This window comes from Micromesistius poutassou (assembly GCF_964030765.1).
Source record: "Micromesistius poutassou genome assembly, chromosome: 7".
Classification (NCBI taxonomy): Eukaryota; Metazoa; Chordata; class Actinopteri; order Gadiformes; family Gadidae; genus Micromesistius; species Micromesistius poutassou.
The window spans coordinates 3693536-3720984 of record NC_140277.1 but is presented as its reverse complement, the minus strand read 5'-3'; the positions used below and the strand labels follow the sequence as shown (position 1 = coordinate 3720984).

Here is a 27449-nt window from a genome sequence, read left to right as displayed (position 1 = left end):
CTCCCACTCTCCCCCCCACCTCCCACACAGAGGACACATTCATCCCTAAGTGGGCACCATGTGGAGGGTGCGAATAGGGGGGAGGAGGAGGCGAACAGACCAAACTTCAACTCCAGGGAGGAAGGGGGGCTTTTTATAGCCTTTTTTAAAACCATAGTTTAAAAAATATATATGCCATAGTGAAGTGCATCTAGGTATGCGTTATTAGGTGCCATGGTGCAAACTTTGGCTATTGAATAACACGTTCAGGTCGCTCCGACAAGATGAGAAGTGAGCTGATGAGCTGTTGGCAAGGTAAGCACATTCCTCGGTAGTGCGAACAGGAAGGCTCCATGTGTAGCTTGGACCGAGATTTCTGTTTCACTCTGCCGGGGTAGTAAAACGCCAAGCCCAAGTGGGGTGCTGCATTTGTGCATATGGAGTAAATATGGTTGTTGGCTGTGTTGAGTCTGCAAGAAGAGATCCACACAGACACGACCTCTGCTCCTAATCCATTCATGTTTGATCCCATCCATGGACATGACTGCATAAGAGCCGGGAAACACAACCGGCCTGGCTCACACAGGCTTTCAGGGAATTTATGAATATGATAATGTAGAACCGGCGGGTCTGCTACGTTGGTGGATAGTAGAGTATCCTCTGGAGAATGCGTAATAGGAGAGGGCTGCTCTCCCATAGATGGATCCACCATCATGGAGTCCCCAGGTACAGTTTAAAGAGGAACATTATGTAGATGCATGTAAAACTCATTCATTGCATTGAATACACTTCGAGTAAATGCTTTGCATTTCATGTGTCACACTCAATGCCGTGTAAAAAAACAAAGGTTACAACAAAAACAACAATGGATACAATTCTGGTTCCCAATATACTTGTTCATCCAAATCAACATATTTGCAATTTGTTCCACTTCCACATAGCTTTAATGTGCGGCCATTTGATCATCCTGGTAAAGAGGTTCAAAGCTGGAATGGAAACTTTCAGAGCCCTTGCGGTTTGTAGGGTAACCAGAGACCAGTAACTCACCTTGGAACCAGACGATGCCCACCGCATACAGCGCGCCCATGGCCGGCATTGTCCTGCGGGTCGCCGGGGAGTGAGTCCTCCTCTGCCGCAGAGTTTCTCCGCGGTGTGTGTGTAGTGCGGATAGTTCCATGGTGGTGGTGCGACACCGGGCAGCTGCTCACCGAGCGACGGGAGGCTGACTGGAAGGGGATCCACCGGGGAGCGCTTGCGTGGAGGTAGGACCGCCGACCACTGGTGCCTCCTCCGCCGGTCTCACGGGCTAACTCGGATGTTCCTGAGAAACTAAAGACGGTTCAAACATGTATAAGAACTCCCGGGAGGAGGTCGCAAAGCGTATTAGGACGCGGAGGTGGGGGGGAGGAACACACTCTCCGGGGAAGGCGGCGGAGGAGCGCGACGCGGATAAAAAAAGTTTGCGGCGGTCGTTGATCGCAGGTAGCCTAGGATAGCGACGCGGCGAGGCGGTGAAACGCGGTACTTTGCTCCACTACGGCCATCTCTGTCTCTATCTCCACGTACGGTGTCTGTGTCTCCTTGTCGCAAAGCTCCCAGCGCCGCGGTGTCCCTGGCTACCGACCGCCAAACCAGTCGGTGGGTCTGGGGGAACAGAGGGAGTTTCTTCGGCGCGCTGCAAGTTGGTTCCCCACTCTAGTTCACCCTCGGTCTGACTCGGGCTCCCTCGGCTGCTTCCGGTGCCAGCGGGATGGCGAAGCGAGGGGGGTGGGGATATGGAAGGCAACACTGCGACCCCCTGGTGGATGGGGATAAGGAAGGCAACACTGCGACCCTCTGGTGGATGGGGATGGGTTTTATCGTACTGGATGGCCCCCCAACATGTAGGCATGCATGGGAATTAAACGGAGCATGTGTGTTGCTTATATTTAGATGCAACCAGCTTAGAGAAATTTTGCTCTTTTTTTTGGTGTTTAGCTTTGGGTATAAATGACAAAAATATTCAACAACGCTGCAGACCCATAATTATTGTCATCCTCTGTTGATAGAAGTGGAAAACCATGAAATGTAATAATGACTGGCAGCTAAGCAGTGCTGATTTATAATCTACGCCATGATTGTGCCGACCCTCACATGACACCCATGATAAATCCTTGAGAAAAGGGAAATTAAGATCAAAGCATAATTTAGCTCTGATGAAATTAAGAGATCTGGAAAAAGCATTCACTCAAAACCACACAATGAAAGGACAAACAAGGGTTTTATTTTGCACAGCCAGTGAGAGAACATGGATTATTTAACCAAACAAGATATGCTGAAGAATCACTCATATATATGTACGATTGCAAACATGATTCTTATTCACTTAAATGATGTCCCCTAACATCCCTGATAATAGTCCTGCATGGTCAAGATGTCAACTTGAGCTCAAATCCTATCTCGTGGAAAAAACAAGGGAATCAAGAGACAAAAAAAAAGCCAAACAAATTTGAACAAATATTACAATATTCCAGTTTGTTTAGGGGCACTTTTCATGTAATCAACAAAAAGAGTCATCAGAGATCTGTGCAAAGTCATCAATTCCAGTCTAAAGCTACAACCCAGGTACTTGGAAGACATAGCAATCATCAGCAGCAGAGAGAGAGCACTGTCACCCTAGTCTTACACCACCCTGGGACTGTGTTCAGCTAAGCTAAACCTAGCATTCCCAGGCTACACCCAAGAGTCTATCGTATAGTGTCGTTTTGGGTCTTAACTCCTCCTGACCCGAAGCAGCTTGAGGTCCACACACAGGCAGACATTGTTTAACGCCACAAAAACGGCTATCAGATAAGAGATCAAACAGGATCACACAAATGGTCCACACTCTCCCATCTTGAGATGTGGAGATTAGAGATAATAAAATAAAAACCAGCAGCCTATTTAAGAAGAACCCTTGAAGAGAGTTCCTGTGATTTTTCTTTACAAACCGAACATCTGCAGTGACTTGAAATCATATGGCTAAAATCCCAGCACAAACATTCAAGCCCATTCCCAAAGCTTTTGCCAACACCTTGTTTACACCCAGACAGAATCTCAACAGGCAAAACTGTACTCATCTAAAACTAAAACGTCTTTATACATACATGTTATCACAGGGTAATGGAAATCAAGTTCTACCTGACACAGCAAACTATTCTCTGTCAGTATTCTGGTTCATAAAAACTAAAATCTGCACAATGGGAAATGATGGCACAGGAAGAAATGAACACATACAACGATTTTGGGATGACCACAACTAAAACATTTAACCAAGTGATGTTTGTCAGTCATGGCATGAGATAATCAGACAAGAGAAAGTCACAATGATTTGAATTTGTGTTTGAAAACTTGAGGTTGCGGTTGGATTTGAGAAAGCTTTAGGATTAAAATCATCAAAATCATGCAAGAAAGGTCCACACACATCTATTTTGGCCCTCGCCTTTAAATCTCTTTTGTGAAGGAGCATAAGTAAACATACCTAAAACGTTGAATCTCCAATAACAAAAAAAAAAAAGTTTAAAATGAAACGTGAAAATGACACACCGGGAAAACAGGAAAAAAAAAAGCCTTGGGTTCAAATTGGAATTGCTGCCGTCATGACTACGCCCCAACAGGGATAGTTCTACAACTGGTGCTGAGTGTAGTGATGCTGGTGGTAGTGCTGTCAATGCTGCTGACAGCCACCTGAAGGGGGCGCCAGAGAGCCGGTATTGGCCATGTGTGCAGAGGGCGTCCAGGAGACCGCTGGGAGGCATTACTTGCCGCTGGACAGATCCATGGTGCTGGAGCTCAGGCCCCGACTCTCCTTCAGATGACCCGGGCCGTGAGTCTGTGCAAAGAAGGGAGAATAAATCAGGAAAAAATAAAAGGACATTAGCATGGACAGGACACAAGATGGGGGTTAGAATAGAGGCAGGTTATAAATACTAAACATAGACAAAGGCCTGAATAAGATTGTGTTATTAGCCATGAATCCTAATCTGTTCTCTCACCTGGAATGGGTCCTCGTTGCTCTTGTTCAGGTAGTTGAGGGAGGCCGCTCTCTTCATGCTACAGAGGGTAGAACATGAAGGTGTCAGTGATACTGGTCTTGTTATCATCGAGTGCATGAATCCTAGCTTTGGCCCAGTGTCCGGGGTGTCCTGTACATTAGCCTCTCTGTTGTCCACACTCTATGAATGACCCTGATGTGTGTCATTTGGTGGTGGCAGGTTCTGCTACTCAGAGGTATGCTTTGCTAATATAAATAGCACAAAATACAAGTATCTTTTGCCACAGTCTCTACAAAAACAGAAAAAAAAAAAAAATCTAAATAAAAGTAATGGTTGATTTTGATTGGTCCGCACACTTTGCCCTTTAAAAAGACAGCACTGGACTTATGAATTAAAAGTCTAATGGCAAAGCATCCTCAGGAGGGAGGGTGTTTGCATGTGTCTGCGTGCACATCTGTGTGTGTCTGCATGCGCATGTTTGTATGGTTGCACGTCTGCATGTGTGTGCGTGCTCATGTGTGTGTGTGCTCACATGTGTGTCTGCATGCGTGTCTGCATGCTCATGTATGTGCGTGTGTCTGGTTGCACGTCTGAATGACCATGTCTGTCTGCATGTGTGCAGACAGTGTGCGTCTGCGTGCGCGCATGTCTGCGTGCTCATATGCATGCGTGCCTGTGTGCTCATGTGTGTGTGTGTGTGTGTGTGTGTGTGTGTGTGTGTGTGTGTGTGTGTGTGTGTGTGTGTGTGTGTGTGTGCGGCCCCTACTTGGTGCTGCGGGGCTCCGGGGGGCCGTTGCCCTGGAGCTTCTTCACCAGGAGCTCGCTGCTGCGCCGCAGCACGTCACGCAGCTTCCCCAGGGAGCCGCTGCGCTGGAGGGCCCCTGAGCCGTCCTGGGGGACAACACGCACGCTCTGAAACCGCTCTGCACTGACCCGGACCCCCCTGATGCGGACCCCCGCCACCGGCCTAGCTCCGTAGGCAGGTGGCTCCGCTTCAATGCTACGCTGGTGTTTCATTTATTTTTTTATGTATAAAATATATATTTTCATATTTGTTTAGGGTTAGGGTTAGCCTAACCCTCTTTTAAAATATATATATATATATATATATATATATATATATATATATATATATACACATATACACACATACTTTTTATTTATCTAAAGAAATATAAAAATGAAAACATAAATTACATTGTTTTTATACATATAAATACATATTATACAAACATTTATATTATAGACTTCTGCATATTGTACAATGTACCAGTACGTAACCATACAAAGAACAATTGATGTTGATTCCATTTACTTACAATGCATGTAACAGTGAAATGTTTTCATAACATTCAGTATGTACATGCATATGCATGTTCATGTAAGGTCGTTAAATTAACATGAGGCTGCTTTGTCTTCCATCCATCCATTGACAAGTTGCAAGTTATCCGCGTTTGTATGTCCGTATGTACGCCATATTGTGCAGTGTTGTGACCAGCAGGGGGCTGGCGTGGGTGTTCATAATGAGAACAGTTCGTTACTGCGCCACTAGGAGGCTAGCGTGGCTGTTTATGAGAGCAGTTCATTATTGCACCACTGGGGGGCGCTTGAGTTCCTCATCAAATAGCAGGGAGTGAACCATGGCTTTGGCTATATTAAAACTAGTAAAATACGAAGCAGAAAAAGAGCCTTCACAAGTCTTCACAAATGAAAAACTTTATTTTAGAATACCAACAAGTGTTGATGCAATAATCATCACAATGCAGAATGGCAAATATAACGTAGACCTACTTACTAAATAGTGTATATAGACCGACCACATAGCTTCTTTTGAGTTATGAAAGTGACTGTATACTTTTATATGTCGAGGACCGACGGTATCAATAAATAATCAGCATTCCACTAACACGACATTCTCATAATAACGTGGTGCACAGTTTCTACTCTCTTGTTCGGAGCGGCGTTAGTACAAAGCCTACTTGCGACGGGGAACGGGAGAGGAGCGGGGGGGGCGGGGTCAAGACAAGGTTAGCCTAGCGGAAAGCTGTAGCATGAACGCACTGGTCGCGGTCGAACGTTTAAATAGAGTCTACGTTTACACTGTGGGTGTTATGAGGGACGTTGGGTTAGAAGTAGGACCTCTGAAATGATTTGACCTGGAAACTAAACACTACGACTGATCTGAGCAAGTCCAAACAGGAGTCACTGAAGCACTTGGAAATCAATTGTGCAAAAACAAAAAAGCTATATATATAAAAAAAAAAAAAGGCAACATACTCCTTGAAGCTTTTGTGTTACAATAACGGTTACCGTCATAACACACACAAATATGCACTAATACTACCATGGAATCCAGACTTTTCAACCACCTGATCGACTTGCCTCTCTACTCTAACACCAACCAACAGGTCAAAAGGCCACATCCAGTCAACGGTGTGGATTTGCTTTGCATCTCACGCACACGCACACACACACACACACACACACACACACACACACACACACACACACCTAGACTCAACCGTCATCACGTCTAACCAAATCTGATCCTAACCGTCAACTCTGCACGCGGAGTAGTAGCACTGGCTTCACATGTGCCAAGAGAACCATTCACAATAAATAACCATGGCAACGGCAGATTTCCTCGTTGGAGCCAGGACACCAAGGTTGCGCTAATGGTAGCGGCTCGCTGATGGTAGTCATGATGCAGGAACATCACTGCCTTTATATAGTTCAGCCATTTCTAATTAAAAATAAAAATGTAAACAAATGAAATAATATAAAATTAACTAAAATAGGAAATATATTTGTTAAAAACCAAAATATTACAAATGCCAGGTGGAGGGGGAACGCAGAAGGCATCACCCCTCACCTCCTCCGCCCCGTTGCACCGGGACGGGGAGGGGGGGGACGGGGGGCAAGGATTCTGAACACAGGGAGGGGACATCGCAACTTTACAGTACCTCTGGTAGAAATAGACATTTAGATGTTTTTTGCATAAATTAATAATAACCTTGCAATCAAAGCTATATAAAAACAAAAAGGCAACAATTCAAAATAAATCATGTAACCACTACACGACAACAGTTCATGGCTAAATACAGGCACTATGATAAAAGCTAATTGGAGGACACCGTTTGCCTTCACTCGCCTTCGCTATAGCATATGACCGCTAACGATACTAAGGAAGAGCTCAGGGCGAACAACAACAACGACAACGACAACAACACAAACACAAAATGAGGCCGATGCCCGACTGTCACAAACCATCTAATCAGCTACGAGGGACACTAGCTATGGATGATGATGCTAGCGCATCAAAGGCTACCGTCCCTCGCAGCAGCAGAGAGGAAGTGATGTGCTGCCAAGTTCAGAAATAAACCGAGGGGTGGGTGGAGGGGGGGGTAGTATCATAACACTAACATCGTCCGGTCCCGCATTTAGTCCAATACACCGTAACTACACGCACACAACAATCACAAATGAGTGTGGTGTGGAGGAAAGAGGTGGTGTTGTGAGTTCCTCGTTAAATCTACACTCGCACAGAGCTGTCAACATCGTCACCGAGACGGAGAAAGATAGACGAAGAGAAGGAGGAGGAGTTCCAACAGGGTGGAATAAACACGGTTAGTGAGAACAGAGAGAGAAATCCAATAAAGATACGAGAGAGGAGGAGGAAGGGGGGAGGCGACCAATCACTGTACAGTAAACAGAGGTGACAACTAGTTGGGAGGAGCTCTGGGGCGGGGGGAGGAGGAGGAAGCGGCTCTGCGTCTCGGCCGTAGAAACCGGTGATGAGGAGGTGCTGCTCAGTCGATGGGGAACGATTGAGGAGAGAGAGAGAGAGAGAGAGAGAGAGAGAGAGAGAGAGAGAGAGAGAGAGAGAGAGAGAGAGAGAGAGAGAGAGAGAGAGAGAGAGAGAGAGAGAGAGAGAGACTGAGGGGAGAGATTGAGAAGAGAGAAAACAGAGGAGAGAAAAGAGAAAAGAGAGAGAGAGAGAGAGAGAGAGAGAGAGAGAGATCGGGCCAGAGGGAAGGACAGCACACAGCCTTCTGCTGTGGTGAGAGAGAGGGACGGAGCAGTGATATCCATGGCTTAGGCCTGATAAAGAGAGAGAGAGAGAGAAAAACAAAGGGACAAAAGAGAGACAGCAATCATGGTAAGATTGGAGTGAACTTGAGCGGAGACCTGGCCTAACTCCCCTAGGCTACTGTTACTGTTAGGCCCTGTTACCCGTGTTACATCAAGTAATAATAAAATATATATACAGCTACTCTTCTTGGCTTAACACAGCATGCAGCCTCAAACTGAACCAATGGACTCTCCCGCATGGAAAATGCATTTTAACCTAGCATTACGACATGGCTAGAATTAAAACGCATTTCCCTGTTCAGCATCCTTTCTATTTCTGCGTATATAAATAAACAGCAGGCCTGTGTTTAGCCTGCGTCTGCAGAGTGACTGGGCGGTGCGCGCTGGCAGGGCCCAGTCACCGTGACTCAGTCACTGTGACTCAGCTGCTGGTCTCTGTTGGCCTCTGGCAGAGGTGAGGCTGGCAGGCAGCAGCGGGCCGGTGACTGGCCACTGCAGACGGAGGACATCTGCAGGACTCTGCAGCAGCAGCCATATGCTGCCAGCCTCCCACACGGGCGATCCATCAGGATTAATTTATATATATATATATATATATATATATATATATATATATATATATTTATTCGAGTGGTGCTTGGACCAAGCTTGGAGAGAACCACTGTGTGTTTTAGGACGCCCGCTTCAAAGGCTAGCCCGTTTCAACGCTAATCTGGTTCTGGTGCCAGACGAGCAGAATGAGGTGATCAAAGGCTGAAATATAAACTTGTTTATATTATATAAGTTAATTCTAGGCTCAGAATATCCCTGCGTCTGTCTAGGATGACTAAGGTCTCATAAGAACGTGTGAAATGGATAGTCGAGAAGGAGTACAATCCACCCAGTGGGGAGGGGGAAGGGGGGGGGGGGGGGGATGTGCTTCCAGAGGCTGATTGGTTGTCATGGCGAGAGTGTTGTCATGGTGAGAGCATTAGAGACATGGAATTAGGTTAGGAGGAGGAGGGGGAAGGAAAGCACTGGAAGACAGGTATGGATGCATGCAAGCGGCCAGAAGCAGCCAAGTTATAGTACGTCACAGCCAAACACAACAGTACGTGCAGCAACCACAACAGGCAGGCACACATTAACACGTCACCGGTGTTATCCAACAATACAGACGATCAGTGAAACAAGCTGAGGAAACGACCGTCCTCTACCTCATTGATTAACGGCTGCCATGACATTACCCCGCTATAATCTGAAGGACATGACCTGCACTTTGTGAGACATCAACTTCTTGCCATTGAGTGAGGATGATAAAGAGGCATCTGCTCCGCTTAAGAGGCAATACAATTACTTACAATTGTGTTGTTTTTATGTTTTTTAGGACCCCCCCTAACCTCCCTCTTCCTAGTTCTAAGTGAATAAGTGATTTTGAGTTTTGTACTCTAAATTAATTAAAATGGCAAAGCATGCCCACAGATTGCTATAACGAGGTCTGAAAGGCCGTAGAAACAGTTTAGTCGTTGATGAGCCTGTAGTTTAATCTATTCACCCTCCCATTGGGAATTTAATCAATGCTATTTATAATTCATCAGCAGAAACGCAGGCCACATCTAATTAACAGAGTGGACCAGCGATGAGGGGATTCAGATACAGAAATAAAGTTTAGGCTCAACAGAACTTTTGGAGACGTTTCAGAACCACTAATCATAAAATCGGTTTGGTGAGGCCTTCGGAAACTCTTGCCAGTATCATTAAATAAACCAGTTTGTATAAATGGATGGATGGAAGTTCACAAGAATTGGTTTTTAATCTCCTAGTTGCTACAACACACATGATCTCTGGGTAAAGTGCAGGAGTGTTTAGCAGGAAGCGAGTGAATGTTACAGCATTATCAAGCATGATGACACAACGTTTACTGCTCTGGCGTTTATGAGGTTAAACACGGATCTAGGCCATGCCATGCATTCCTCTGCATGCCATCTCATGTTCGGAGGAAAATCCCAAACGTATTCTTGATATACACGTGTGACTTTAATATTTTATAGTTTATTTGTAGAAGTGTTCCCTTAGCAGACGCACATGAACATACACAAGCCATATCCTCACACATCCTGACGCCAGTGAGTACATTGTAGTAGGTAAAACAAAGGGTGGTGCGCTTTTTAAAATGTAAAACACAGACAGGGTGAACACAGATGGCGTCTGCAAGTGCCAGGATGTTAAGGTGGAGTGTGACCAGCTGGCAGGCCTACGTGCACGTGCGAGTGGGCCGATGGTGACGGGCATTATGGGTAAACCGGTCTAGCGGGGAGCGACAGTCACAGACTCCACCCAGGGCTTTGGTGGTGGTGGTGGTGGTGGTAGTGGTGAAACTTAGTCACTGGCTTATCCATGAGCCTCATTTATGAATACATGTCCATTATGAAGCCATGAGGGCAGAAATGCAACATTAATGCAAGAGTCAAAGCCCAGCAGGAATGTCTGAGTGGACATAAGGCAAGAGGGGTTCTTTGTTAGCATGTTAAAAATGATGTGAGCTCTTAAGAAGATAGGTTGGTAGTTTATCATTATCAAATCACTCAAAACGTAATTCTTTATTAAAGACACCACAAAGAGGCCCCATAAGGAGTCTGTTCCTGGTCCCCCCTTCTGTTGCTCCGTGGAAGCAGTTCAAGCAACATGCCACATCGACAACACAAGCCGCTTATTAATAGACAAACGCATTCAGGCTTCATTCACGTGCGCAGAGCGACAGCACGGGACCACTCACAGAGTGTGAGTTCTGCACGACGTCACGCATTACAGAGTCGGCATCGCCAAGACACTCAATCAGCGACCAGGGCATTATGGTTCATCGACTTGAGCTGCATGTATCCCAGTCTGTCCCAGCCTAGGACAGACTAGGATACACACACCAAGTTGATGACTTGGTACAGGTGGAACAGACTTATAGTTTTTAACCTAGCGCCGAATGCACCACTATGGCCCGGTCTATCAACTCTATACGTTTCACCACAGGACTTGTGTCTGGTGGTGTGCGTGTCCCCAGGCCACAGGCCTGATATGGGGGTGCAGGTGGGGGAGGAGGAGGAGGGGGGAAGGGAGGCACTGTAGTGGATTTGTACTCACCCCGTTCCACTCGACGCCCATACTCACTTCCTCGCCGGTCTCAGAGCCGCTCTCGTACTTAACGCTGGACAGGCTGTCCCGGCTCCTCCGCCGGTCGCCCTCGCCGTCCTTCAGGATCTCCACCACACGCGTCTGGTGGATGGGGTCGATGCCCTGGGGAGGAGGGGTGGGGGAGAGAGAAACAGGGATTGATGAGGACAACAGGAGAAAGAGAACAAAGAGAGACACAGACAGAGACAGAGAGACACAGACAGGGAGAGAGCGACACAGACAGAGCGATACATGGTTGAATGGATAGTGATAGCTTTATGTGGATCATGAACTACAGTGATGAGTCAAAAGGGTCTTCACTACAGTTTGGAGGAGAAGCAATGTGGTGGTATTGATGACTCTGAAGATGCGACAGGATGAGATTTGTTCACTTCAGAGTGGCATCAAATGAGGCGGTGTGAGCAGAATGAGACATGGCACATGGGTGGATGGGCTGCGCTATCGTGGAGCTAAATGTTAGCAATAAACCCACTTACTGCATTGCTCTGGATCCGAGGGGGGGGAAAGAGGGCAGAGAGAAAGGGGGGAAAAAACAGGGTGAGATCCACTGCCCCGCCGGTCCACACCACAAACCCATCCAGCACAGCCACAAATAAGACCCCGTCTAAAACGGTGGGGTGGCCTTGGAGGCTGTCTCGACGAGTCAAAAAGGGGGAAACTGTGCCTACCTGCTTGCGAGACCTCAGGGCACACTCCTCCAGGGTCTCCGCGGCCTCCAGCTTGCCCTGCCGACGGTACAGCGCTCCCAGGTTCCTCAGGGTGGTGTTCACCGTGGGGCTGGGTCGGACACACACAAACACACTAAATGATTAAACCGTTTTGGCATCCTCCAGTGGAAAATGCATTAAAACTGACGCTATGAAACAACATGCACGCGCGTTAATGACGGTCTGAGGGGCCATGACCCTGGCAGCTCACCTGTTGACCTTGCAGGCCTTGTACCAGCCCCCGTACTCCCCATAGGGAGTGTTATCTCTGTGCTTGCCCTGGAAGTGAATAACAAGCAGCAGGAAGAAAAACACACAACATGAGAGGGAGTGGCTCTGGGATCAAACTGGAAGAGCAGCATTTCTGCGTGATGTTTACACCACACCATTATGGGACTAAACTAGAGTTTATATGTGGGCAATGGCAAAAAGATAAACAAAAGATAATCCGACCTTTCAGAGTGAAGTTCTTAGTTTATGATTATGTCCCCATTGATTATTGCTCTGCAGGTTTTGGTTTTGTTTTGTCACTAAGCGTTGAATTGAGGCTCCTGGGAGTTGGAATAGGGTCTCACCTTGCTCATCTCCTCCCGCTCTTCTGCATGCATCCAGATGGGCTTGTTCTCAGCTGCAGACACACGCACACACAGAGCAGATTCCCACACTGAGTACAAGAGGACGCCATACAGAGGACTCTACACAAGACACCTTTATTAGATTTGTGACACTTTGTTCCAAGCAGTTAGACGTGTCAAACTAACATATGGCTGGTCACATTACCCCACTGGGTCTGGGAATAGAAACACCCACCAGCAAATTTGAATACTCAACAAGATATGATATATCCTAGCAACACAGCAATAGCATGCCCCAATGCACACAATGCAGCATTGTTACCTCGGCATAAAAAGTAATGTGCAAGTATTTAGCATTATGTGCAAAACAATGTTAGATGGAAAAAAAACGGCAGTCCTCTACCCAACGAATCAAAACATCTGTAAGAGGTACTGCTCCACTACACTGTCCCGCGACGCAGGGCCGTTTGAGAACAAACCCAGCAACAATTGCCGATCAGTCCCTTGATCTACTCGAATTCATGACACAGATAGTAGTACAGAAGGTATTATAATTTCCATCACATTGAAATGTGTGACATGTAGTGTGTTCTTGAAGTTATTTCAAAGTATTCCCCAGTTGCAAATCAAACAACACAACTGAACATAAACTGCACAAGCATCTTTATTTCTGTTATGTTTGTGTCTTCGTGTGAGTCCCTCTGGGCGAGGAGGGCTGCCACGTTTTAGCTCTGGGGACCCTGCTCTCTGGTGTGGGACAAACAGACAGACAGCATGACAGCTCATCCCACATGTAACCACGGCTCATGTTAAGAGCCACCGGCTCCGAGGACCAATCATGGCCTTGATTAGCCATCATCACCGCTTTGGTTGTGCACACAAATTGTGTACATTTTAGAAAGTAATTTGAGTACTTCAGCCCGGTGGTGGGGCAGTTCTTTGATTGGATGTCGGTTGGAGGATGGATTATGGGCCAGTACAACCAAACACGATTAGTCAACCCTAACAACCCTGTAGTTCTGGTGTTTCTTAAAGCATCGATTTTAATCCAAAACAAACGTATTAACATGGTAATAATGTACATGCGCAGTTGCACGTTCTCTGCAGTTGTTAGGTTGCTGAGGTCTGTCCTTGGGCCTTACCGTCGACGGAGCCAAACTCCTTCTCGTGGGCCCGTGTCAGGATCTCTTTGTACAGGATCTCCGCCTCCTTGTACTTTCCCTGTTTGAGGAAGCAGGAGGCCTGGAGGAGAGAGAGGGAGAGGGGAGAGAGGAGGGAGCTGTAGTGATGGATCGAAAGCATCTCATCCAATCACAGAGAGGCCCTCCCAAGAGAGGGCAGCACAACGATGATATATCAGCAGAGAGCGGCTCATAAAGAATGAGAAATACTATATCCATGGCAACCCGGCTGGGAATCGCTGGTATTAAAAAATAAAAGCCAACAAGACATAAATGATGATCCAGACGAAGGCTAGCCTGGACTCAGACGGACTGGTTAGGCCATTGAAGGAGGAAAGAAGATGAAACTGTCAACCTGGCTCACCTAGCCATAGGATAACTATGAGAACATGCTTAGAATTGACGTAATTCAAAGCCTCAGAGACAACTCTGGGAGCTTTGTTTATGACTTGGGAGGAAGAAAGTCTACACTGAAATCCAATTTGAAATGACTTGAACTTCAGGTAAAAGGTTAATTTCAATTAAATTGTATTTGTATAGCCTTTAATCATAGGTAGAGTCTCAAAGGGCTTCACAGGCCATATATTTAGGTTAAGCTTTTCAAATGGAAAACCAGCTGAATCATTGCATGGCTATGCAATGTGGGTGGAGATTTAAAGTGAACTGGTTCCCAACATGAACCCAGACAGTGGGTGGACCGGGGACCTGGAGTAGACCCTCACCAGGTTGTTCTTGGTCTTGGCCACGTTGGGGTCATCAGGGCCCAGCCGGTGCTCGTAGATCTCCAGGGCGCGGCAGTAGTAGTACTCCACCTCCTCGTACTTGCCCTGGTTCTGGCACAGCAGCGCCAGGTTGTTGAGCTGCTTGGCCACGTCCGGGTGGTCTTTCCCCAGGACCTGAGGAGAGGAGGGGGAGAGCAGTCAGAGACCCATCGACACATCACTCTAACCATGGATATAACAAAAAAATATATATATAATCTTATCTTGGAATGAATGTTCTCCACCCGGTGGAGTGGAGAACATTCGTTCCAAGATAAGATTATATTTTATATTAATATTTAGGGTGTTTAGCAGACGCTTTTGTCCAAAGCGACTTACATACACACACATTCATACACACATTCACACTCCGACGGCGGAGTCAACCACACACTGAGACAGCAAGCTTGTCGGGAGCAGACAGGGTGAGGTGTCTTGCTCAGGGAGTAGCCTGGGATTGAACTAGCAACCTTCTGGCTACAAGTCAACCCACTCTACCTCCTGAGCCACTGCCGCTAAGACTTCAGTTTAGCGGAGAGCCTCTGAGAGACCAGTTGGTGAAGCGTTTTGCCTTGAGGCTCAGGGACTGTTCCCTGTACGGTGGAGTACCATCGCTCCCTCCACCCTCGCACTGCCATCGACGCTCAGCCTCGCTCTCAATCACAGCCCATACTTCCGCTGCACAGACATCCATACTGGCCGTCCAGTCAGAGCTTTCCTGCTTTGTAACCCAACTGCTATGACATCCTATGAATCCCATCTTAACCAAACCCAACCAAAGGATCGCTGGTACGGCCGAGGCTGAAGGAGGATGACAGGATTGGGGGGACGGAGGTCCTACCTTTTCTCTGATCTCCAGGGCCCTCTTGCACAGGGGCTCAGCCTCCTTGTATTTGCCCCTCTTGCCGTACAGCACAGCCAGGTTGTTCAAGGTGGCTGCCACCTGAGAGAGAGCAAGAGAGAGTGAGAGAGGGAGAAAGAGCGTGACTGGCAAAAAATAGAATCAGGTTCCCACTGGGAGCACTATGTTTCGTCTGTAGGTCACTGTGGTGTGGGAAGGTCAAATGCCCTGACCACAGGACAAGAAGAAAACACAAAAAAAGTGATTAATGTAAACTGGGCCATGTGACAACTAAAGCCTGTCCCTGACAGCAGCTTGGACATAATCTTTAGCTTTAAATTATTATATTCCTATAAATGTTATATAAACCGTTATCATTCGGATCAGAGTGTGGAGGTTATCATCTCCTCGGGTTTACACAAGTCTTTTGGTGCCAAGACCTCAATCCCAGGTGAAAGCGGCCTCAACTCTCCAAGATGGTCTGGACACTTACAGCGGGGTGGTCCTTGCCCAGGGTCTTCTCACGGATAGACAGGGCATCGTTGAGCAGGTGGGCGGCCTCCTTGTATTTGTTCTGGTCCCTGTAGCGTGAAGAGGGCGGGCAGAGAGGTTAACGGGACGTCTGAAGGAGGTACGGCGCAGGACCACCAAGGGAGGCGGGGTTCAGGAACACAGGCTAGCTAGGCTAGACCCGGCCCGGACGCATTAAAGAGGGGATGTTATTGCACCAGGTGTGAGTGGCTTGTAATGGCCAATCACACTCATGATATCACCCCTTTAATTAAACTGTTGAAGAGAGGCGAGGTGAGTGGTGTGGATATTATGCTACCAGGTGTGAGTGGGATTAGCCATTACAAGCCGTTGAAAATCAGCCTTTTCCTGTGTTTTAGTGACATCACAAGTGGGCGTGTCCACCTAAGATGTATGCAGGCAGGCAGACTTTCAAACGCCTTGTAATGGCTAATCACACCTGGTGGCATAACATGACCCCATTAATCCAACTGTTGAAGAGAGGCGAGGTGAGCGAGAGGTGCAGACGGTCCTCCCCACCTGTACACCAGGGCCAGGATGTTGAGCATGGTGACCCCGAGGCGATCGGAACAATAATAATATCTCACCTGTAGACCAGGGCCAGGATATTGAGCATGGTGGCCACGTCGGGGTGGTCGTGGCCCGAGGTCTTCTCCAGGTCCTCCAGCGCCTGCTTGCAGAGGGGCACGGCCACCTCGTAGCGGCCCTGTGACGCGTACTGGATCACCAGGTTGTGGAGGGTCCGCAGGCGGGCCGGGATCTCGTAGCCCCCCTGCTGAGCCGCCGCCACCGCCGCGCTGTTGTGCTGGTGGGGCACTGTGGGGGGGTGGGGGGAGGGGATCCGATGATGAGGCAATGTCAGAATGAGTCATGCAGATACATGATCCACCGATGAGTGCATCCAAACAAAGAAGGTTTCATGTGCGTGGGTTAGGACTGCCCGATGATAGTCCATCAAAAGTAAGTCGATGAGAAGAGTCTTATGCAAGAGAGTTTACATTGGTTGGACAGTCGCAGGACAAGAATCTTTACAGAGAACGTTCAAATAGGGGTTGAACCCTTTATAGCGACACCGTGTATGAAATGCTCGATGGCATTTTGAAACAGCAGACACAGGAAGTGGCAATGCTCAGTCAGGGTCAGATTATGGTTTCAGGTTATTACTGAATAGTTATAACTGCATTTGTTGGGTGGGGCGCTCGCTTCGTGCACATGCAAATTTAATAAAACTTAAAAAAGGCACATAATGGCGTTTTTTTATTTCTCTAATGTAGCACATGGTAAAATAATGTTACATTCTGGAACTCCAACCATTATCTGATGACGACTAGTTGACTAAGGGCTTGAACCAACAACCGTTAGTCGATGAGGAAAATCTATGCCTTGGGGGCAGCCCAGAAACCGTGTTTCAGCCTACCGAGTGTTTTAATGTGGGTGAAAGTACTTAAGTAATGGTTTTCCTAGGGGGAGACGCAATGCCACGACACACTGAGATTGTAACGAATCGGTTCTTACTGCCTTGGCCCTGCTCTTCCTCGTCGTTAGGGAAGAGGTCGTCCAGGTTGTCCTTGGGGGTCTCTCCATCCTTCTCCTCCTGCTACACACACACACACAATTGAAAAACACCATCATTATCATCATTTCTTAGGCGAGTTGACCCACCGATGACATAAAATAAACCGGCTGCTTCCAGACTACAACAAATGACCATTGCTCCAGGCCAGGGGGCGGGGATACTGCTGAGCTAGGCAGGATGTGTGAGCCCATGCTGCAGCCTCTCTGGGTGACTAAGGAGAAGGTCAGAGGGAGCCCGGATTCATAATTGCCAGCAGATCAATGAGAAGCCGACCACCAGGGCCCTTCCCCCGCCCAAGATCTCTCCTGCCTGGACGTCAATCGTCTAATTCATGATTGGCCAGCGGCCCAGTGTTCTGCCTGATAAAGACATTAGCTGATACATATGCAGTGGAGTTCAAAATGTCCTCCAATCTGGAAATACTTTCCTGTTGTAGGAGGGATTCTACTCAAGTCAATAAAGAAGTGCTGTGCGTGGATTTAAACCAATAATATCCAATTAGCTGTAAAACATAAAATACACATACTGCTGGGAAGCAGGCAATATATTTGGGTTCCTCGTTCACTGCATAAAACAATAATTCGACAATTTCCGACATACTCGTACGGAAGAGGATCGCAATTATTCCAGTACATTTAGGGCATTTAGCTGACACTTTTATCCAAAACGACTTACAACAAGTACATTTGTCAGAAGGAGAAACAATATATTGCTGTCCATACAGTAAGAGTGTTCATGGAACAAGTGCCAAGAACTAACAATTGTTAGGTTAACCCGTTCCCCGTATACAACAAAGATAGCTAGGACAAGATTCTACACAATGCTAAGTACTATTTTTAAGTTGCAGGACGTACAACCTCCAATAAGTGTAAGAGGGGGCTGGGAAGGAGGCTATACTGAGTCCAGGTGAACTCTGAACAGGTGAGTCTTGAGTCTCATGCGGAAGCTAGTGAGCGACTCTGTGGTCCTGACATTTGCAGGCAGCACGATACCCAACACTAACAGGGCAGAACAGCGTCCCGTTAGACCCCTAAGATCCCCCGCAGCGGAAGACGGTCGGCGAAGCGGGCGACTCACCGTGGGCGACACGTCCTCGTCGTACTTCTTGAGCTGGTTCATGAACTCCAGGTGCTTCTTCTCCTCCTCCAGCTGGGCCACGCTCTGCTCGCTCTTCTGCAGCTTCTGCTGCGTGTTGGCCAGCTCGTCCCGCAGCCACTGGTTCTCCTGGCACAGCCGCCGCACCTGCGCCCGCAGCTTCTGCTTCTCCGACTCCACCGCGTTCAGGTGGTTGGACAGCGCCATCATCACCTGGGCGAGGGGTGAGAGGAGGAGGGAGAGAGAGAGAGGGTGAGACCTCGGTATGTGAGGACAGAGGGAATGGAGAGCTGGAGCGCTGGATGTTGTGGCGGAGGAGGGCGGGGTCTGGGTGAATCATGGTCAGACGTCCTAGCCCTTTATAGAAGGAGGAAGCGGTGTGGAAACGCTAGTAGCTGGCACCACTACCACTTGAACACTTTACACTTAACTACAGCTCATTACTTATTATTACCACTGTTTTAGTGTCTACTATTATTACTTACTTTATTTTATTTGTATTATTATAATATATTGAGGCTGCTACTTATTTTTACTCATTTTTATTTTTTTGTTATCATTATTTACTTTATCCTGTATTGTTGCTGCTATGTGACTGTTGAAGAACCAAGCCTTGAGAATTGTACCCTTGTGTACAATAAGATATTTTTTATTATATATATATATAATAAAATCAACTCTGAATAGAACATTCCGAGGAAGGGAACATGGATGGTGGTAAAACCACTCTGTGAAACAAGCCAGCATGATGCACATTAAGGTTTTGCCTCCAATACATATTGTATAATACACTTTTAAATATTGGCATAGATTGAGCCATTTTGTTCTCCATTGGGCATGTGCTCGCTCTTCTCTCGTGTACCACCATGATAAACAAACACAGACCAGCCAATCAGTATGCAGAGGCAGCTTTTTGGGGGGGGGGAACCAGCTTACAAACGCCTACACAGAAGGCTTCAGACACAAGACAATTGTTCATGACAGAAACAAGCAAACAATGGAACAGACCGCTCATTAAAGGGCTGATATTATGCCACCAGGTGTGAGTATGATTAGCCATTACAAGCCATTTGAAGATCTGCCCTTTCCCTGTGTCCTAGTGACATCACTATTGGGCATGTCCACCTAGATGTATGATGGTTAGATAAGCAACATTTGCCACGGTCCACTGGGTAGGCTGGTGGACTGATCTATCCAGTGTACATCTAGGTGGACATATCCACTAGTGATGTCACTTGACTAGGGTACAGGGAATCACTAGATGGCTTGTAATGGGGGGGGGGGGGTCTCACCTGCGCCTCGCCCAGCCCCAGCTCAATCATTTCCACCGACTTGCGCAGCAGGTTGGACTTCTCGTGCACCAGGTTGGCCTCCTCGTCCTTCTTCAAGCACTTGATGGTCTCCAGCAGGCTGTGCAGGATGGAGTTGTGCTCGTTCTTCAGCGCCTCCAGCCCCTGGATCACCAGCTTGGTGTTGGAGATGATCTCCTCCTGGGAGAGCTTCTCCAGCTTCTCCTCACGCGGGTACACCATGGCGGACATCGTCTAGCGGCGAGCTCGGGGACACACCTGCGGGGAGGGGACAGAGGTCTTGAGTATCTACACCGTCAGAGATGAAGATACTTCCTGTACATGGACACCGTTTATACAGCGCTTTTCTAGCCAGTGGCCACTCAAAGCGCTTTACAATATCGGCTTACATTCAAGCACACATTCACACACCGACAGAGGTGTGTGAACCATGCAAGGTATCAGCCAGCTCGTAGGGAGCAGTGAGGATGAGGTGTCTTGCTCAGCGACACCTCGACACTCAGCTAGCCAGTAGGAGCCAGGGATCGAACTAACAACCACTAGTAACCAATCGGTTACCAGCCAACACACCCTACCTCCTGAACCTGTACAACCCCAGCAGGCCATCTGACGACAAGCAGCTCTGTTTGTTAACATGGGCCGCTCATTATGTAAATAAATAGCATAGAGTGTATTTAGCTTAGTGCACATAGTACACTGACTGTCACGTATCTGTAAACACTTTCCCTTCCTTGGTTAGCATCTTTAATCTCAAGGGCTCTGGGAGCAGGAAAACAACGCCCGAGCTGGGCCTGGGGAGAGTTGCACTGTCACGGTCTGAAGAGATTAGGATCTCACACAGATCCACACGCAGCCCTGGAGCTGACAGAATACCCTGTCATCTCTACCCTTCGCACACTACACCTCCGCCTCGTCCAACAGCACAGTGTGGACGCGAGGGCCATTGGAAACAGGAATTAACTGATACTGTCCACACGCATGTACATGACTGAAGCATGGAGAAGAATCGTGTCGAAGTATATGCTGATTGATGGTGAAAATATGCAAAACTCATAACAGCAGGGTGTGTGAGTTATAACAACGAATGAATAATGTATTCATACAGCTATGTGCAGAATGGCTTCTGTATTTCATGACATACAGCTTTGAATGGGGCATGCTGTACAGCCTTTGCTTCACATAATAAGCCCCAGTGAGACATTGGGCCAACACATCCTGCCGTATGGAAATTAGACTGTCCGTGGAAACAGGCAAAACAGCAGGACTCACACACTAACAGCAGTCTCTGCAGAACTATGGTCTATTAGATCCCGATAGCGCATTCGGTCTGTGTGTGCAGAGTGGAGTAATGTATTCATTATGGTCATGGATGCAGCTCTTTTTTCCTGCAGTGTTTTCTGAGGTCAACCAGTGCATCATAAAGAGCTATTCTACCGTGCAAGCACAGTTCTTCCACTGAGAGGACATGTTATGCTGTACGTAATCTAGGACTAAAGAGGGGCTGCTGGGTGGAGCCGGGGGGAGGGGTGACTAAATCGACAGAGTAGGTCATCCCGGCGATGGGAAGAGGACGAATCTAATCAGGACGATCAACGGCCGGAGTACAGCCGGACTGGAGGGACGTTAAGAGGAAGAGTGGTCGATGGGTGAGTCGGGTAACGACCACCCACCCAGTGTGGGTAAGACAGCAGGACGCACAGAACGCCTTACTGTCACAGGACTAAACCAAACCCCAGTGGAGGTAGGACAGAAGTAGGGGTGTCACTTTTGAGAAAAATCAAGTTTGAACAGATATCGAATATAAACACCATAACAGAGATTGAATTACAAATGTATTACGTGACAAGAGGAGACATAAACAGGACTTAAGCCATATCCTCTTTGTTTGAAACAGGTTATCAACTTAATCAAGTGCCACTATGCATGTCACAAAATTAGGCTATGCAATGAAAAACGGAATCTGAACTGCACAGCGCAAACAATGACGTGACAAGTTAAACAGGAGACAGCAGCAGGAGTAAAGCCTATAGCCTTTCTGCAAGAAATAATAGTTTCTTAATGTTGTTTGCTAGAAATACCAATCTATCAACTTGATCTGGATCAAGTGCAGCTCTTTTTTTATTCACGATGTTACCTGCGGCAGAGAACAAACGTTCGTATTGCACAGACGTTCTTGTCACACACAGGTATTTGCGTGTCTATGCTGAGAGAAGCGGGTATTTGTTGCATCCCGTGTCTCTCCACCAATGCAGCGTGTTGCTGTCAGCGGGGATGACTTGGGGTCACAATTTACCACTCAGGCTGGCTGCTCTGTGCGTTATCCATTTTCGAATCAGGATACATAATTCGCTTGATTAGCGCGCCCGCGAATGGATGAGATGGCGAACAATAAAATAAAAAGTAAAAACCAAACGATCTAATCAGACTGTAAAAAATGCGCTACACAACATGACACTTTAAAAAAACGGTTTGATTATATATATTCGAATAGGGATATTTCACGTCATATTCGAATATCGAATAAAAAGTGACAGCCCTAGACAGCAGGACGCAAAGACCGCCTTACCGTCACAGCAGCACTGAACCCCAAACTAAACCCCAGTGGAGGATAGACAGCAGGACGCACAGAGGCCTTACCGTCACAGCAGCATTGAACCCCAAACTAAACCCCACTTGGCTGCCACAATCCCTTTTGCCGCTACATCCACCCCAAGGCAGGGTAAAGAAACAAAGTTATGAAAATGTATTCTGTATTCTGAGCGTGCGTTTCATATTTCACCACATTGCTGAAAGAGGTGGGATACTGCTGGGATGTTGTTGAGGAAATGCCCTGGCTCAGGATGCAGAGCTGCTGGGCCTGAGGAGGGAGCAGGCTGCTGCGTGTCCTTCGCTCACTGCTGCAGTGCAGCTATGCATAAGACACAACTGTTGCTATTAAATACTAAAGCTATGCTGACTGCCTCAGTTTGAAAACATTGCCCCGCCCTCCCTCAAACCCTCCCGGAGCTGACAATGGACATTGGTCCTCTTAAGTTTAGCCTATTACATTGGCAGCTTTCACCAATCATAAGTCAAAGAGGCAAACAAGAACGTGGGATGGTTTTATTTCATGGACTTCAGCACGTGACTTGCAAACAAAGTCGATACCATAGATTGATACCATAGATGAAAATCAATTCACCTGGAACAAAAAAAGAGGGAGGATTGAGCCAGCCGGTTTTACACAGTGACTGGGTCAGAGTGAAATCAGGGTGAGGTCATGTTTGAAGCCAGGGTCATTGCAGTCATGAACTAAGCTCGGTAGGGCCTGGTTTTATATGGAAACCATTAGGGCGAGTAATAGTAAGGTGAGTGAGTCATCACGTACGTATGTAATATGAGATTGTCATATGACAAATACTCAGCCTCTGACCTTACACCAGCCAATGACCAAACAGGTCTAGGAAGAGGAGGAGCCCTGGGAAACCGACTGACAGAATATGTCCTCAGCAACCCTTTAGAGAACATTTGTTTAACCAACAGTCATCTGAGTCCATTGCATGTAATTACCAACGCTTTAACCACGTCGTGCCAGTGTCTAGTTCAATCACGAACCAAAGCTGAAGAGGTATTTTTGGAACAAAGCCACGGATAATGTGTGTACTGGGTAGATTTTGGGGCAGATGCTTTCCATGTTTCCCTTCCTGTATGGATAGTATGTATCCGATATTAATATGCAGAATATGCATATTACATAATGCATATTTTGAAAATATGAGAGTCACAGGCTTCCTATGTGAATAGAGGACAGTGAGGAGACATTAATGGGAAATTCACCCTCTTCAAAGAGTTAATGTTTACCTGTCGTCTTTCACTAGCTTGATTAAAGTCCACCAAAACAAAGCCCATTCCTGACTTTCGTTACAGTGCTCTGGATTTTATGCGTGTAAATAAATGACCTAGAGCTATGGTCAAAAAACTCAGTAAATTCATGTCAATCAATACCGCATTAGCATTCAAGAAATAGGTTCAAGGATATTATATTAATTGTGTGACATGTCTTCATGATGACAATAGCATATGGCTAACATCAAGCCAGCAGCCAGCTAACAAACTTGTTTTGTCATTAGCTGGCAAGCCGAGAGAATATGCTCATCACAGACCGGAGTTCTGTAGAAAGCCTAAATGAGTCCTTAAAGCGGGGCATTTTAATAACCTCTATCTGTCCATCTATGGCCTAAAGCTCAGATCAATAGAGAACACAAACACACATTAGCGTCCACAAAAACAAAATGTCCAATCACATCACACTGCAATGAAATAAAAAATTATTCTAAAAGCCAGTATGTGATGCGCACTGCTGCAGCATGAGAGCCTTTTTCCAACCTCTGCGCCAGCAACATTTCCGAGTGGTACCGCAGTACTCGCTACATCAGAACTTGACACACGGCCATCCTAACCTCAGTTCCAGCAGCACATCAGATCGTCTTGAGAGGAAGCTGATGAAATATTGAGTGCTCCGGCAGCAATATGCTCACACTCCAGCAGACCGCATCATCTAGGCGTTCTGCACACAGTGGGGACTCTGCTCGCTTTGAGGCAGCCGACGAGAACGATGGAACCAAAAGAAAAACAGGACCTCCGTGCGATGATGCAGCAGCGAGAGAGGCGGTGCTTAGGGAAGAGAGGAAGACTAGGGCTGTCTTCTAAGCGACTGTGACCTTCCTCGCTGCTCAGTCAGAGCAACTAACACGAGCTCAAGAGCTGAGCAGGGCCCCACCCACATCAAGGGGAGAGAGAGAGGGAGGGAGGGAGACAGAAAACAAGAGCGCACGCTAGAATGGGAAACAGACACACACACACAGACCTCAGGCAGGTGGAATGAGAAGTCCTCATTTACACTGTGCACTGCTCACATAAAGCAATCACACACAAACTCACTAGAGATTAGAGACAGTTTTATTGCTCTGAAACCACACACACACACACACACGGGCGGAGACCGTTGGAACTCTAATGCCTCCCATACATTGCCTGCAGCTTAACCCTAAGTGCTGAAGTCTTAACCCGGTTCTATATCCTTACCACTGAAAGGGAGAACACTGTGCGAGAGCACTGATGGTCACCGATGGTTTAACTGATTACACCCACACGAGAAACCAAAGGGGAGAGCATTATTCTCCTCCAGCAGATTTCTGGACATTACAGTGTAGAGAACCTGACACTTTGTTTTATCCTTTCCAGAGGACTTAATCTCATGGAATAACTTGATCCCACTCAGTTTCCAAAGAGTGAATACATGTAACAAAAACAATGTTAGCCTAAGTCAATAATAAGCCAGCAGCCAGATTGCACCAAAAAAACACCAGAGATCATGTGACTTCTGCTAGGTGGGGCTAAGTGCAACATGCTTGTGTGGAGGGCTCACCTGAACCCAGCAGGCATGAGTTGATGATTTTCTTAATAGAATTTCATGGATTTGCAACACAAATCCAAAGGCAAATGTGGCTGCATCCACATGAAAGGTTCAGCCCAACAAGCCGATCTTGAAAATGTACTAACCCACCAGTCCAAGACATGACTCTCCAGATCATAATATGCAAAGAAGAGACATTCAGGATACATGAGTCAACTAACGCATACAATACTTTTATTTATGACTTTTTATATACTTTTGTTTTATGCATCATCATATATCCTTGAACAGATTATGCTAAGGTTTACTTGGACACTCTTGCAGGCTTTGGTGTTCAGGTCGTTGTGGACTAGTAGCTCCAAGCAAAAGACTAAGTGATTGAATACTCCAACACCATCAGCAACCATCTACCAGATCTGCAGTAATTCCATTAATGGCCCACAATGAGGCGTGATTGTCCATGTCAACTACAATTCATGTAGTGGGTGAATCCTCCAGAAACACCCCCATGTATGGTCTATTTCAAGAAGACCAATGAACATGATGAGGTGATCAATACAATACTGTAAATAGATTGGATTAGGATAGAGTTTCTGTTTTAAACAAATTGCTGTTAATTCAGAAGAAATTTATACTGGGCATACAATCATGTATTGGATCAGGCCACTTACAGCAGCAAACACAATAGTAAAAGGCACGTCTATGTTGTCCTTGGCAAAGCTGGGTATTAGTTGATAGTTAATATAGGCACAAAGCAAACTCTGCTTAATGAAACAAGTTTCATACAGATTGGATGTTGCTTTTCATTCCCTCTATGAGACAATGTTTGGAGATGTATAATATGTCTATTAAGAAAACGATAGCTCAAACGATAATAACATGATCCCTCAGCAACAATATAAAACCATTCAAAGTACCAGAATAGTCAGGCAATACACGAATAAACAATAGTTTGGTAAACGTCATTGTCAATGCATGACAATAGATATGGAGAATCCACACAACAGTGCATGTCAAGAAAATAAAACATAGGATACTCCTCTTGAAACCATAGAGCATGATATCCCTATCGACGAACACAACAGACTGATTAATAGACCTCTCTGGCTCTCCCTTTCCTGTCCACTGGATGAAACTGGACTCCACCTAAATCAATTCAATCCCGTCTTCCATTTTCTGCCCATGCACTGTCCATGGCAGTGCTGCTCCCTGGCCGGACACCAAACAAAGGAGCACCAGGCATCTGTCAGGGTGTGGCAGGGCCATGGCCGGGGCAAGAGACTGGGGAAGCGCGAGTGGCACAGTCAGAAATCATAAATAACCCCGCAGAAGCCGGCTGTTGAGAGGCTTGGTCTTGCTGCCTGGGTGTCCTCTTCTATACAATGACCAGCACAATGGAAACATCATGTAACGTTTTGGTTGACTCCCTGTCTGTGTGCAGGGCGGAGGCAACTCGTGTGCATTATTTATGTCTTGTAATGGAAAATAACATGCGGGAAATAAGTATTTTTCACAGAATAACCCGGCACATTTACCACGGTGATGAAGAGGCACTTGCCATTGCAATGCAAATAAAATGAAATAAATAGAGAGCAACAGAGCAGAGGATCTGCCCAACCTTATCATGCTGATTAGACAGTGATGAAGACATTTCTCACGTCTCAATGCCTATACAATAATCAGACTAACCCTAAACCATTTAATTACATCTTAACATTTTCCCAGGGCTGTGTTAATAACAATTAATATCATACATATAACGTTACCGAACCGAATCTCAGAGCGAAGTAGAGCCCTGCGTGATGGTTTGTTTTGCGTTATCAGCGTCAGCGTCCAGTCCCAATGCTAGTTAGCTATTTAGCTCAAGCTAACTAGCTATCGAGGGGGAGACGAGTCCCGTGGAGACCCCCCACCCGTACGTCACGCATAGGCAGTAAAGCCGTCAGAATCACTTTCTAAATCATATTGTTATAATGTCATGTGTTATAATGGAGAACATGTTAAAAAACACTCACCAAGAGCCACAGGGAGGACCGTCACAAGCCCCTTTAGATCCAAAATGTCTTCTCCTCGACCGAGGATCTCCCAGCAGCCTCTGCGGTCCTCAGTCTGGGGGGTGACGTCATGTCGTGTTTTTTTTGGTTTAATGCGTCCCTAGGGCGACACTTCATGATGCACCTTACTCGAGACTGTGGTGGCTTTTTAATTTTATTTTTAATTAAAAATAC

General features: G+C 46.7%; 2 protein-coding genes across 5 annotated transcripts in view; both read right to left on the bottom strand.

The window, feature by feature from the left end:
* The window catches only part of ptk7b (protein tyrosine kinase 7b), a 67334-nt gene extending 65681 nt beyond the window's left edge, over positions 1-1653 (bottom strand). The window contains exon 1 of the mRNA XM_084470917.1: positions 1027-1653. Within this exon, the coding sequence (XP_084327043.1) occupies positions 1027-1156 (130 nt within the window). The 5' untranslated portion in view covers positions 1157-1653. The remainder of the gene's footprint in view (positions 1-1026) is intronic.
* A 578-nt stretch (positions 1654-2231) lies between these two features.
* Positions 2232-27308, bottom strand: klc1b (kinesin light chain 1b). Of its 4 annotated transcripts, none has more exons than XM_084470844.1 (16): positions 27237-27308; positions 19809-20084; positions 18499-18729; positions 17361-17442; positions 16433-16661; positions 15808-15895; positions 15315-15416; positions 14435-14608; positions 13674-13773; positions 12532-12584; positions 12168-12235; positions 11918-12026; positions 11199-11351; positions 4759-4883; positions 3993-4050; positions 2232-3829 (listed from the first exon to the last, which is right to left on the bottom strand). In XM_084470844.1, the coding sequence occupies exons 2-16, from the start codon at positions 20055-20057 to the stop codon at positions 3755-3757; spliced, it is 1896 nt and encodes a 631-aa protein (XP_084326970.1). In that variant the 5' UTR covers positions 20058-20084; positions 27237-27308; the 3' UTR covers positions 2232-3754. The 4 variants fall into 4 exon arrangements, with proteins under 4 accessions (XP_084326970.1, XP_084326972.1, XP_084326971.1 ...); XM_084470846.1 differs by having other exon boundaries at positions 17361-17439; XM_084470845.1 differs by lacking the exon at positions 27237-27308 and adding an exon at positions 24266-24419.
* Positions 27309-27449: the final 141 nt, after the last annotated feature.

What these genes read in the sequence shown, in the direction of transcription:
- klc1b (XM_084470844.1), bottom strand. Translation starts at nt 20,057, where the DNA reads ATGTCCGCCATGGTGTACCCGCGTGAGGAGAAGCTGGAGAAGCTCTCC. An exon ending in GGAAGAGCAGGGCCAAGGCA is followed by an intron (nt 16,662 to 17,360) that starts GTAAGAACCGAT and finishes ACCCCCCCACAG; the next exon opens with TGCCCCACCAGCACAACAGC. An exon ending in GCAACGAGGACCCATTCCAG is followed by an intron (nt 3,830 to 3,992) that starts GTGAGAGAACAG and finishes TTCTTTGCACAG; the next exon opens with ACTCACGGCCCGGGTCATCT.